This window comes from Salvelinus namaycush, unplaced genomic scaffold (genome assembly GCF_016432855.1).
Source record: "Salvelinus namaycush isolate Seneca unplaced genomic scaffold, SaNama_1.0 Scaffold3, whole genome shotgun sequence".
In the NCBI taxonomy this organism is placed as follows: domain Eukaryota; kingdom Metazoa; phylum Chordata; class Actinopteri; order Salmoniformes; family Salmonidae; genus Salvelinus; species Salvelinus namaycush.
Window position 1 is genome coordinate 1,118,520 of NW_024059896.1, and position 15,030 is coordinate 1,133,549.

The 15,030-nt window shown below is 40.8% G+C and overlaps 1 protein-coding gene across 1 annotated transcript; it reads left to right on the plus strand.

The window, feature by feature from the left end:
• The first annotated feature begins 5,697 nt into the window (after positions 1 to 5,697).
• LOC120039790 (zinc finger protein 239-like) lies at positions 5,698 to 8,156 on the plus strand. Its single transcript, XM_038985169.1, has 2 exons — positions 5,698 to 5,705; positions 6,960 to 8,156. The coding sequence occupies exons 1-2, from the start codon at positions 5,698 to 5,700 to the stop codon at positions 7,822 to 7,824; spliced, it is 873 nt and encodes a 290-aa protein (XP_038841097.1). The 3' UTR covers positions 7,825 to 8,156.
• Positions 8,157 to 15,030: the final 6,874 nt, after the last annotated feature.

Here is a 15,030-nt window from a genome sequence, read left to right on the forward strand (position 1 = left end):
AGGCGATATTGAATGTGTCACTGTCTGTCCATGTGTCACTGTCTGTCACCGCAAAATTTGCTCTCGACCTGTGTGCAGGTCGAGACATTCTAAACTTTCATTCACAGGCTAGATTGCTACCTCATGATGGGTATAGGGGAAATGTTAGTATCATGTAGTAGCCTAAACCTATTGCTGTTACATTGAACAGGGTGAATGGAATATGAATGACAGTCATCCAATATGCTGTAATAGAATTAAGGCCATGCTCATGAAAAAACCAATCGTCCTGCCTCATCTTAAACGGCACTGACCACCACTGTTTGGGTGGTGGACCATTCTTGGTAAACATTGGAAACTGTTGAGCTGAAAAACCCAGCAGCGTTGCAGTTCTTGACACAAACCGATGCGCTTGGCACCTACTACAATACCCCGTGCAAAGTAACTTAAATATTTTGTCTTCCACATTCACTCTCTAAATGGCACACATGCACAATCCATGTATCATGTCTCAAGGCTTAAAAATCCTTATTTAACCTGTTTCCCCCCTTCATCTACACGGATTGAAGTGGATTTAACTAGTGACATCAGTAAGGGATCATAGCTTTAGCCTGGATTCACCTGGTCAGTCTAAGTCATGGAAGGAGCAGGTGTTCTTAATGTTTTGTAGACTCAGTGTATAGCACTACAGATAATCAAGTGCTATTTGCATGTGATGCATTTGCTCTGTTGTTTACAGGATGATTTGTATCTTATAGAGCGTGGCTTTAAGGGAATAGTATGGTCACATCTAGATAAAAACGAATGTGAAAAATAAACAGAAAATGTGTATTAATAACACACTACCTATTCATATAAGTATTTATTAATCATCTACATATTCATATTGAGCTTCTACGTCTGTGTACAGGAACGTATTATTTGGAAGAGAAAATATATCAGCTTATTGTTAAATTATTATGACGTTCTTTCCAATACAAAAAGTGTAGTAACTATTGTTACCAAACTGCGTTACCCACTCCAGCCAGCAGATGGCGAAGTGCGTCTTTCAGGTGTTGCTTCTTGCGTGACGTATAATTTACTGGACCGGACGCTTCTTCAGGAACAACAACGCGGATACTCTTTCAACCACCTCGGTAGCTTGCTAGCCAACATAAAACTGAAAGGTTTACGTTTTAGACCATGTTTGTGTACATTAGCTAATCCCAGTGTTTTAAACAAATTTCGGTTGACGTATCAACTGCTTAACTTTAACCTAATTTGCTTGTTCAATTTGCAAACTTGTTAAAGATTGATACTGAGCCTAGCACTAGGCTAGTCGCTAATGCTACCTAGCTAGCTAACATCCCTGACAATGAGCACACCAAACTACTCCTCCCTTGCTAATGAAGAGGGGGTCTGCTGTATGGAGAAAGAATCTTTCAGAATGAAAAAGGAGGAAGAGGAGGCTGTTATAGTGAAAGAAGAGAAAGAACCTTTTAGAGAGGAAGAGGATGCTATCTCAATAAAGGTGAAGGAGGAAGACGTTTTGGGAGTGAAAGAGGAGGAGACAGAAGATCCGATTAACACCAGTGAGTACTGTCTTAAAAACAGGGACACAAACTATGCAGTTGTTGGACTGTGGGGGCGTTCTACTGAAGTTCTATATTTTAATATGTTGTTCAGTACTGTATAAATTGTTAAAGGTTCGATCTGCCATTGGTACATTTTTTGTTGGGACTTTTCAATTAGATGTATTGAATTCTCCATGTGGTCTATATTAAAGTTCCCCTCATCTAATATAACAGGCTTTTAAAATTCAATATTGGTGCATATTTTCTACTTAAAATATCAAAGGGACGCAAAAGTCACCCATTTTGTGGAACGACCCTTTTACATTTGCATCACAAACAACATTTTAGGAACTCATGATGAAAGTGGCCATTTTAGACATATGCATGCCTCTTGTAAGACTCTAAGACTTGCAATAGATGGTCATAAGTTTACGATCTGTTTGATGTCCTCGTTAACACAGGAGAGAGACATGACTATTGTGGATCCTCTGGGGAGACTCAACAACATCCTGATGCTGACGAGTCAGAGAAGAGTCTCTCCAGATCAGAACACCAGATGGTACAGCTTGGTCTGGTCTAGCATACAGCCTGCTCTATCGGGGTCTGGGCTGGGTTTCTGTAAAGACACTTCATGACAACAGTGGCATCAGCATCCATAATGATATGTGTCTGTGTCCCCTCTTTTTGGTTACAAGGACAACGCTAGCCCTTCCTCCCTCCCGAAGTCCCTGTGTCGTGCCTCTCCCGGTAGCGCCTCACTGCTGGGTATGAAGAGGTTGTCTGTGCTGCTGGTGGACTGCAGGAAAACAACGGGGCTGAGTGGAACTGTGAGAGGAGGAGAAGAGAAGAAAGGATCAGATTTGGCTCATCAAAGTAAGTGCTGTAGTTTAGTTTGAACAAATAAATAGATCTGCCCACTGGTAGCTGTTACCAGGACAACCAGCAGAGTTCTGTTAGTTGACAGGAAGATTGACTGGTATCTGTTACCAGGACAACCAGCAGAGTTCTGTTAGTTGACAGGAAGATAGACTGGTGGATATGGATGTTATGAATATCATAACACTGAAAAAAGATTCTGCCAATGAAAAGAGAGAAACCAATAGACCATATAAAACCTTGATGAAAGTTCGTTTTGGAGAGAAAGTTTCAAGATGATCCAATGTAAGGTGCTTGTTTTACAAAAACTTTTCCTTAAAACATTATGGATGTTACATTGCCTGTCCCAGTCAACCCCCCTATCTTTACAAGACTGTAGAACAGGCAAACTAAACTCCAGACACTGTTAATTAATTAACTAATACTGGAGGAAAGCTGTGATCAGGCTGCCCACTCAAGAGAAAGCTTTGAACTATAACCAGTGCCTGCAACCTTGTTCAGGTTATCAATCAACCTACCAGGGTAGTTACAAACAGTAGAGAATGAAATCATCAACATGTTTTGATCATATCTTTACTAATGCTGCAGAAATGTGTTTTAAAGCAGTTTCCAGATCCATCAGATATAGGGATCACAATATAGTAGCCATGTCTAGGAAAACCACAGTTCCAAAAGGCTGGTTCTAATGTGCTATATAAGAGGTCATACAATTGTTTGTAGTGATTCCTATGTTGTTGATGTTATGTTTTTTTTTCACAGTAAATAACTCACGGACACCAGAGAAGCTTTAACCAAGTTTAATTATTCCCAAAAGTTCTGTACAGCTGTAATTCAGACAACCCAACATTTGTCCATATATCCCACTTAAGACACTCCTCCTTCTCTCCAATCCTTACATCTTATGGTTCCACAGGAAGAGAGTAAAGAGGGTAACAGGATACCACACCTTTATCTCCCTGATGAGAATCTGTCCTGACCTCAACCCCTCCTTCATCTAATCCACAGATGTCCATCTGTTTCCTCTGTTTCACACTTTGCTCTCCTCTCGTCACCCAACACATTCCGAAGCCATCTGTCTTTCTTCAGAGAACCATTAACTTCTGACATAACACCCAGTCTCTTTCACTTCCTATCACTTCTTTAATGTCTCTTTAATGTCTCAAAGTTTAGCCGATTCCAACAATGGAAATAATATCCGTTGGTCCGTGGTGTGTAATGATGAGCCACCAGACGCTGCCCTTGACACATTTATGAAATTGCTTATCCCAGTTACTAATAAGCATTAAGAAAAATGACTGTAAAAACTGTTAAATCCACGTGGATTGATGAGGAATTTAAAAATGGTATAATGAAGAGGGAGGCAAAAGAGATGGCAAATAGGTCTGGCTGTATAACTGATTGGCAAACCTATTGCAAATTGAGAAATCATGTGACTAAACTGAATAAAAAGAACTACTACACTATAAAACAAAGATAAATGACATGAAGAATGATAGTAAAAATCTTTGGAGCATCTTCACTGACATTTTGGGCAAAAAAATCAACAATGTCATGTCACCGGTGTCTGACAACGTGGATGGAAAATGATTGAGGATAATAGCGGCCGATATTGCCACTCCTATTTGCCTTATCTTCAATTTAAGCCTACTAGAAAGTGTGTTCCCTCAGGCTTGGAGGGAAGCTAAAGTCATTCCACTACCCAAGAATAGTAAAGCTCCCTTTACTGGCTTAAATAGCCGACCAATCAACCTGTTACCAACCCTTACATTTAAAAATAATAAATGGTGTTTGGCCAGATACAATGCTATTTTACAGTAAACAAATTGAGACTTTCAGCTTATAGGGAAGGACATTCAACAAGCACAGCACTTACAAATGACTGATTGGCTGAGAGAAGTTGATGACGATAGAAATATTGTTGGGGCTGTTTTGTTAGACTTCAGTGCGGCTTTTGACAGTATCGATCATAGTCTGCTGCTGAAAAAAACGTATGGCTTTACACCCCCTGCTATATTGTGGATAAAGAGTTTTTTTTTAAATGTAAACTTTATTTAACTAGGCAAGTCAGTTAAGAACTTAAGAACAAATTATTTTTTTCAATGACGGCCTAGGACTGCCTTGTTCAGGGGCAGAACGACAGAGTTTTACCTTGTCAGCTCGGGGATTCGATCCAGCAATGTTTCGGTTACTGGTCTACCGCTCTAACCACTAGGCTACCTGCCGCCCCAGAGCTACCTGTCTAACAGAACACAGTGTTCTTTAATGGAAGCCTGTACAACAAAATCAAGGTAGAATCAGGAATTCCCCAGGCCAGCTGTTTGGCACCTTCTTTTTTCAATCTTTACCAACAACATGCCAATGACATTTGAGTTAAGCCAGTGTGTCTATGTATGCGGATGACTCAACACTGTACACGTCAGCTACTACAGCGACTGAAATGACTGCAACACTTAACATAGAGCTGCAGTTAGTTTCAGAATGGGTGGCAAGGAATAAGTTAGTCCTAAATATTTCAGATTACCTTAAGTTTCATGTTCTACTATGTTAATTCTGTAGCGGTATTGTTAGAGGGGGGTAAAGATAAAGATTTTGTTGGGGCGCCAGGCAGGTATTAACCCTAGTTATTAAAGTTAGTTATTAGCTATTATAACATTATTATTATAAATATGATTAAAACCGAAAGGATGAGAGTAGAGTAGATAGAGTAGCGCTTCCAGACACATTCTAAACATGATGGAGTCTTAAAGGAGGACTGTAGCATGGAGTCTTAAAGGAGGACTGTAGCATCTAATGATGAAACATTATGGAGTCTTAAAGGAGGACTGTAGCATGGAGTCTTAAAGGAGGACTGTAGCATCATGAGGTAGTCACCTGAAATGCATTTCAATTAACATGTGTGCCTTTTTAGAAGTTAAGTTGTGGAATTTCTTTCCTTAACCTGTTTGGGATAGGGGGCAGTATTTTCACGTCCGGATGAAAAGCGTGCCCAAAGTAAACTGCCTGCTACTCAGGCCCAGAAGCTAGGATATGCATATAATTGGTAGATTTGGATAGAAAACACTCAAAAGTTTCTAAAACTGTTAAAATAATGTCTGTGAGTATAACAGAACTTATTTGGCAGGTGAAACCCCGAGGACAAACCATCCAGGAGGAATTTTTTGTTGTTGAGGTGACTCTATTTTCAAATGGCTTTGTGTGGCACTTTTCTGTGGCACTTGGTTGCAGTTCCTATTGCTTCCACTAGATGTCAACAGTCTTTAGAAATTGGTTGATGTTTTTCTTTAGAGAAATGAAGAAGTACGGCTATTCAGAATGAGGGTCCAGCCTAGTGCTCTCTAATGTTTTGATCCGCGCTCCAGGTCACACGCTTCACGTTGTTTTTATCCGGTATTGAACACAGTTTATCCCATCTTAAATTTTATCGATTATTTACATTTTAAAATACCTAAAGTTGGATTCGGAAAGTTGTTTGAAATGTTTGGACAGCGTTTACAGGTAACTTATTAGATATTTGTAGTCATGCTGGGTGAGTTGGAACCGGTGTTTGTTTTTTTTATCAAACAAATGGACATTTTTTAATCAAATAAATTGACATTTTGGAGATATAACGACGGAATTAATTGAACAAAAGGACCATTTGTGATGTTTATGGGACATATTGGAGTGCCAACAGAAGAAGCTCTTCAAACTTAAGGCACGAATTATATAGTTATTTCTGAGTTTTGTATCGCGCCTGGCGGGTTGAAATATGATTGTCATGTGTTTGTTTGATGGGGTGCTGTCCTCAGATAATCGCATGGTTTGCTTTTGCCGTAAAGCCTTTTTGAAATCTGACACGGTGGCTAGATTAACAAGAAGTTAAACTTTAATTTGGTGTATTGCACTTGTGAATAAAAAAATATTTTGCGCTCTGCAATTTCACCGGATGTTGTCGAAACGTTCCGCTAGCGGAACCCCTAGCCATAACAGGTTTTAATGTGTTTGAGCCAATCAGTTGTGTTGTGACAAGGTAGGGGTGGTATACAGCAAATAGCCCTATTGGGTAAAAGACGAAGTTCATATTATGTCAAGAACAGCTCAAATAAGCAAAGAGAAACAACAGTCCACCATTACTTTAAGGACCACCACAGGAATGGGAGACCCAGAGTTACTTCTGATGCATAAGTTCATTAGAGTTACCAGCCTTAGAAATTGCAGCCCAAATAAATGCTTCACAAAGTTCAAGTGCTTTGTATCTTGTGCTTTGTATCTTCGACGTAAAAACAAGTTTTGGACTTCCACACAAAATTACTTCTTTAGTTATTTTATGTTTAAGGAAGTGTGTAGGTCACATTCTGTATCATACAGCTATGAAAGTTATATATTTAGAACCACCTGCTCGATTGGAATCTAGCGACGTCTGTGTCGCTAGAACTGTCTAGTTTTTTGTGTTCTGACTTGTAAAACAGGATGTATAAAATAAGTAATGTAAACATAGCAGTAATTGCCAGGAAGCTCTACATTTGTTTTAAAATCACACTATATTTGTTAAAACTGGCCTCAGGTTATTGAGAGATCTGATTTAGGATTTACCCTCGTAGCAAGGTTGTTTTATCATGTGGAGGTTTCATTCGGGTCTCTATTTAAAAATAACACAGTGTCTTTGGCAGGAGAACGACCAGACTCAGAGGAACCAGAGCCAGGGACGTCCAAACCAGCAAGACGACACCAGTGCTCCCACTGTAGAAAGGGTTGTAACTGTTTATGGGACCTGAAACAACATGAGAAAATACACACAAGGGAGAAGCCTTACCACTGCTCCCAGAGTGGAAAGCGTTTTAACCAGAAAGCACAGCTGAAAGCCCATGAGAGAATACACACAGGGGAGAAGCCTTACCACTGCTCCCAGTGTGGAAAGTGTTTCAAACAGCCAGGGCATCTGAAACGGCATGAGAGAATACACACAGGGGAGAAGCCTTACCACTGCTCCCTGTGTGGAAAGTGTTTCAACCAGTCAGGGGAGCTGAAACAACATGAGAGAATACACACAGGGGAGAAGCCTTACCACTGCTCCCAGTGTGGAAATTGTTTCAAACAGCCAGGGCATCTGAAACGGCATGAGAGAATACACACAGGGGAGAAGCCTTACCACTGCTCCCAGTGTGGAAAGTGTTTTAGCCAGTCATGTGAGCTGAAACGGCACGAGAGAATACACACAGGGGAGAAGCCTTACCACTGCTCCCAGTGTGGAAAGAGTTTTAAGGTTTTAGGAAATCTTAAAGCTCATGAGAGAATACACACAGGGGAGAAGCCTTACCACTGCTCCCAGTGTGGACAGTGTTTCAAGCAGTCAGGGGAGCTGAAACAACATGAGAGAATACACACAGGGGAGAAGCCTTACCACTCCTCCCAGGGTGCAAAGCTTTTGCCCATTTAGGAAGCCTGAAAGAACACATTAGACTGCACACAGAGCGGAGAATGCTTACAAAAGCCCAGACTTTGGGAATATATATTACTCATAGCAGTCATTTAAACGTCATTAGAGAATCCACACAGGAGAAATTACTTCTCTTAGTGTGTATACTGATATTTCACATCACATTGACTTAAAATTCATCAGAGAACATACACAGTGCTCCTGTTGACTGATAATGTGTTTACCTGTTTTCACTATATGAAATTGTTTCTTCCAATTATTGATAAACCTGTACCTGTTAAGAAACTGATTGTTAGAACTGTTAAGGCTCCATGGATTGATGAGGAATTTAAAAACTGTATGGTCACAAATAGAAAAGAGTAGAGGGCCTGGAAAGAGTTTTAACCAGAAAGGACACCCAAACCAACCCCTGAAAATACACACAGGGGTGAAGCCTTACCACTGCTCCCAGTGTGGAAAGGGTTGTAACCAGTTAAGGGACCTGAAAACACATGAGAGAATACACATAGGGGAGATGTCCTACCATTGCTCCCAGTTTGGAAAGTGGTTTACAATGTTAGGGACTCTGAGAATACATGAGAGAATACCTACAGGAGAAAAGCTGTACCACTGTTACCAGTGTGGAAAGAGTTTTTCCCACTTATGTCAACTGAAAACACATAAGTGAATACACACAGTCGAGAAGCCTTACCACTGCTCCCAGTGTTCAAAGCATTTTAACAAATTAGGAAGCCTTAAAAAACAGACTACACACAGAGGAGAAGGCTTACAAAATGCTCAGACTGGGAAAACATATTACTCATCACAGTCATTTAAACGTCATGAGAGAATCCACACAGAAGAGAAGAATTACTTGTAAATTGATATTTCACATCTCATTGACTTAAAATTCATCAGAGAACATACACAGTGCTCTCATTGTCTTATATTGTTGACTGATAATGTGTTTACTTGTTTTTACCGTATGAAATGAAATGGTACAAAGTATACTTTTTATTAGAAAACATGAATTTAATATGGAGTCTGTCAGTTTGAATATAAAGAAGATCAGGTTCCTTGTTTTAAATGGTCTTTTTTAAACTCTGTGTTTATCTGGGTGTCATTCCTCCAGCACTACAGATAATACAGTGATATTTGGATGTGATGCATTTGTTCCATTGTTTACATTTGCATTGCTGGCCCACTGATGATTTAATGACATGAAAATGTTCAGACTCTGTAATGGAAAACGTTAATTGTATGTGTCCACATAACTGAGTATGTGACTAACCTTGTGAAACTGTCCTATTATAATCTCCTGTCCCTGGGAGTATCATCCTGTGTTGCAAACCAGCTGCACCTGTGTCCTTGTATGAATAAAGTCCCTCCCAGGAACAGGAAACTATAAAGATATGTGCTCATCACCCAATGCTTCAGAATTCAGACTGTCTACACTGCGCTGTGTAACTGTTATTCTCTCTGAGCTCAGAAATAAAGAATCTTGGTTTGACTTGGACTCCAGCAGATCCTTATTTTATAATGTCCACCACAACTTTATTATTGTCTCAATGAAGAGTTCCTTTTTCAACTTTCCTGAGGGCATTTACAAGCCTCCCACTGGTTGAATAAACGTTGTTACCAGAATGATGAGATTATTATTTTATTTGTCAAATGGCAACCAACCATCAATCAGCATGTCACCAGAAGAAGACCATCAACATGTATTGGAATGGAGCATCAAGCTCATCACATGCTCTTTCACCACCCTGTGAAGTTCATAACTTATTTCATCTGTAGCCTAATAAACTACATGGGTTCCCAAGTCATAGTGGGAGGACCACACAACATATCATCATGTGACTCCAAGTTAACTAAGATGTGATGGTTATTATATAAATATTTGAGCATTAAGGAGTTTCCACAGCCATTTCTCGCTTAGACATTTTTACTGACACAAAAAGACAAACAAATTGTCAACCGAAGTAGCAAATCGTCTGTCGGCATTTATAAAAGTGTACAGGCATTTCCTGTTTCCTTCAGCCCGGTCATTACTTTTGAAATGGTTGGATCAATATCCACCTTCATGATATGGATGAAGCCTGATTTGGAATGTCTGAGTAGTTCTATATGATGTCATAATACATCCCTCTGATAATCAAGTGATATTTAGAATGTCTGAGTAGTTCTATATGATGTCATAATACACCCCTCATATGATATTTGGAATGTCTGAGTAGTTCTATCTGATGTCATAATACACCCCTCTGATAATCAAGTGATATTTAGAATGTCTGAGTAGTTCTATCTGATGTCATAATACACCCCTCTGATAATCATATGATATTTGGAATGTCTGAGTAGTTCTATATGATGTCATAATACATCCCTCTGATAATCAAGTGATATTTAGAATGTCTGAGTAGTTCTATATGATGTCATAATACACCCCTCTGATAATCATATGATATTTGGAATGTCTGAGTAGTTCTATCTGATGTCATAATACACCCCTCTGATATACAAGTGCTATTTGGAATGTCTGAGTAGTTCTATCTGATGTCATAATACACCCCTCTGATAATCATATGATATTTAGAATGTCTGAGTAGTTCTATCTGATGTCATAATACACTCTGATAGTGATACATTTGCTCCATTGTTTCCATGTCAGTTGGTTTCCCACTCTGATGATTTATATCTGACAGAGGGGCTTTAAAGGAATAGTGTGGTGACATCTTAGTGTGGTTTGAATGAAATAAGGTTATTAATCATAAACTCCTATAGCAACAATACACTGCAGCTTTGACATCAAGAAGAGAATGGGCTGATGGGTGGTGGTGCTACTATATAGGTAAGGCTGTCCAATATGAATGTTCAATACACACAATAGATTGATCGGTAGCCAGTTAGCTCGCTGCTACAGTCCAATATGAATGTTCAATACACACAATAGGTTGATCGGTAGCCAGTTAGCTCGCTGCTACAGTCCAATATGAATGTTCAATACACACAATAGGTTGATCGGTAGCCAGTTAGCTCGCTGCTACAGTCCAATATGAATGTTCAATACACACAATAGGTTATTCGGTAGCCAGTTAGCTGTGCTGCTATATATATCTTAATTAACCACGCTTCCATCCAAAGTTTTTATGTCAGTAAAGTCATACCGTATAAAAACTCATGACAGCTGTGATGGAAACAGGAAGTTGTGATCGGTGGTGGTGTACACTCTATAGGTAAGGCTGTACAGTCAATGATGAATGTTCAACTCTCACAATAGGTTGATCAGTAGCCAGTTAGCTAGCTGTACAGTCCAATATGAATGTTCAATACACACAATAGGTTGGTTATGGAGGTGATGTACCACATTCAAAGTCCTGCAATAAGAGCTAAGATGCTAATATTTGTGTAAACTATACATAGTTGTGTTCTGTGGTTGTCACTGAGTTGGCTGATATCCCATTTTATGAGGTCACTCCACAGTTAAGGCTGTACAGTGACTATACAAAGTCTACACTTTGCTCCTTTCATATTTCTTTTGATCCTGACAAACTCCCCAGTCCCTGCCGGTGACAAGCATACCCATAACATGATGCTACCACCACAATACTTATTGTGTGGTTAATGTGTGGTCTATCTCCAGGTCATCAGACTGTTAAATAGTCACCTCTAGCCAGCCTCCGCACAGTACCCTGCCCTGAACTTTAGTCACTGTTACTAGCCGTCTACCACCCAGTACTCCACCCTGTATTCTAGTCAAGGCTCATCCTATATAACTACTGCTGTATACACCTTTTCTATTCATATACAGTCCATAATGTCTAGACACACCATCATATACATTGTAAACTAACTGTATATATATTTATATTCCAGACTCTGACATTGCTCGTTCTACTATTTCTATATTTCTAAATCCTTAAAATAAATTGTAGGGAAAATCAGTAGGTCACACATGACTATTTCTAAACAAAGATAATAGACAAGTAGAATGGGACAGGTTTCTTAAACTAGCTTTACTTACTCTGTGAAGAGACTCCAGGGGTGGTAATGAAGGTCAGACAGTGAAGAGACTCCAGGGGCAGTGATGAAGGCTGTAGGAATGAAGATCAGACAGTGAAGAGACTCCAGGGGCGGTGATGAAGGCTGTAGGAATGAAGATCAGACAGTGAAGAGACTCCAGGGGCGGTGATGAAGGCTGTAGGAATGAAGACCAGACAGTGAAGAGACTCCGGGGACGGAGATGAAGGCTGTAGGAATGAAAATCAGACAGTGAAGAGACTCCAGGGGCGGTGATGAAGGCTGTAGGAATGAAGATCAGACAGTGAAGAGACTCCAGGGACGGTGATGAAGGCTGTAGGAATGAAGATCAGACAGTGAAGAGACTCCAGGGACGGTGATGAAGGCTGTAGGAATGAAGATCAGACGGTGAAGAGACTCCAGGGACGGAGATGAAGGCTGTAGGAATGAAGATCAGACGGTGAAGAGACTCCAGGGGCGGTGATGAAGGTTGTAGGAATGAAGATCAGACAGTGAAGAGACTCCAGGGGCGGTGATGAAGTCTGTAGGAATGAAGATCAGACAGTGAAGAGACTCCAGGGGCGGTGATGAAGGTTGTAGGAATGAAGATCAGACGGTGAAGAGACTCCAGGGACGGTGATGAAGGTTGTAGGAATGAAGATCAGACGGTGAAGAGACTCCAGGGGCGGTGATGAAGGTTGTAGGAATGAAGATCAGACAGTGAAGAGACTCCAGGGGCGGTGATGAAGTCTGTAGGAATGAAGATCAGACAGCAGTGCTGGTCCTGTGGTCAGGTGGGGGAGTAGTCGATCCAGCCAATGATTGGGAGGAAGCATGCGGGGAACAGGCTCCTTTCTACTGCCATTCTGGTGTCTGGATACCTGCCAACAAAGACTACAACTGCTTCACACAATGGGAGTGGCTACCATTGACCGCCACACTTTCTTTCATAACCAGGAAGCCCATGTTGAGCAATCAGTGTTGTCACTATGGAAGAGGGAGCAGGAAGCTGTCATCCAGTCTCTCAAGGACAAAGGTGCAGCACTGGTGTTAGTAGCTGATGACAGAAGTGACAGCCTGGACACACAGCAACGTTTGACACAGTCAGTGTTGTTGAGCAGAGAATCAACCAGATTGTCCATGTTGAAGTTATTCAGGTGCAAAATACATTTTATTTGTTTAATTCTGTTTTATTAAATTAGAAAATGTACTCTGAATGACAACAAGCACATCTGTGAGCGTTATGCATTATAACATCGATTGACTAAATGATGACGTTGACAGCTTTGTAGTAAAACCAGGGTTGGAGTCAATTCCATTTCAATTCCAGTCAATTCAGAAAGTAAACCAAATTCCACATTTTCCTCATTGAAAACCATAGAAGAGAATTGGAATTTTCAGTTTACTTCCTGAATTTACTGGAATATTCTAAAATTGATTAAATTGGGAGGTTTTCCTCATGAATCTGCACAACACCACCCTATAATGACGAAGCAAAAACAGGATTTTAGAAATGTTTGCAAATGCATTTTAAAATTAAAACTGAAATATCACATTTAAATAAGTATTCAGAACCTTTACTCAGTACTTTGTTGAAGCACCTTTGGTAGCGATTACAGCCTCAAGCCGCCTTGGTATGACACTACAATCTTGGCACACCTGTATTTGTGGAGTTTCTCCCATTCTTCTCTGCAGATCCTCTCAAGATCTGTCAGGTTGGATGGGGAGCGTCGCTGCACAGCTATTTTCAGGATTTCTTCAGAGTTGTTCGATCGGGTTCAAATCCGGGCTCTGGCTGGGCCATTCAAGGACATTCAGAGACTTTTCCCAAAGCCACTTCTATGTTGTTCTACTGTGAGCTTAGGGTTGTTGTCCTGTTGGAAGGGGAACCGTTGCCCCAGTCTGAGGTCCTGAGTGCTCTTGAGCAGGTTTTCATCAATTATCTCTCTGTACTTTGCTCCGTTCATCTTTCCCTCGATCCTGACTAGTCTCCCAGTCCCTGCCGCTGAAAAATATCCAAACACCATGATGCTGCTACCACCATGCTTCACCGTAGGGATGGTGCCAGGTTTCCTCCAGACCTGACGCTTGGCATTCAGACCAAAGAGTTCAATCTTGGTTTCATCAGACCAGAGAATCTTGTTTTTCATGTTCTGAGAGTCCTTTAGGTGCCTTTTGGCAAACTCCAAACAGACTTTCATGTGTGTGCCTTTTACTGATTACTGATTAGTACTGATTAGTACTGATCCAGATTACCTGGGGTACCAATGTAAGAAATAACACGTAAAAAAACAAAATACTGCATAGTTTCCTAGGAACGCGAAGCGAGGCGGCCATCTCTGTCGGCGCCGGAAGTAGGAAGAGTCTTGGTGGTTTCAAACTTCCTAACTTTCCATTTATTAAGAATGATGGCGGCCACTGTGTTCTTTGGGACCTTCAATGCTGCAGAAATGCCTTGGTCCACTTCCCCAATTCTGTGCCGTCACACAATCCTGTCTCGAAAAGAATATATCACATCAAATATAGGCTACTTAAAGTTCATGAGAGAACAGGCATACTGCTCGTACACTTGTCTCATGTTTTTCTACAAAAATATAATTGTGCTTTTGGTCATTAAGCCTCATTAAATCAAACTGTATAAAGCTGTATGTGTTTTATTTCAACACCTGCTCCTGACCTGTACCTCAGTACATTGACTCTGTACCGGTAGCCCCTGTATATAGCCTCCACATTGACTCTGTACAGGGACCCCCTGTATATAGCCTCCACATTGACTCTGTACTGGTACCCCCTGTATATAGCCTCCACATTGACTCTGTACTGGTACCCCCTGTATATAGCCTCCACATTGACTCTGTACTGGTACCCCCTGTATATAGCCTCCACATTGACTCTGTACTGGTACCCCCTGTATATAGCCTCCACATTGACTCTGTACTTGTACACCCTGTATATAGCCTCCACATTGACTCTGTACAGGGACCCCCTGTATATAGCCTCCACATTGACTCTGTACTGGTACCCCCTGTATATAGCCTCCACATTGACTCTGTACTGGTACCCCCTGTATATAGCCTCCACATTGACTCTGTACTGGTACCTCCTGTATATAGCCTCCACATTGACTCTGTACTGGTACCCCCTGTATATAGCCTCCACATTGACTCTGTACTGGTACCTCCTGTATATAGCCTCCACATTAACTCT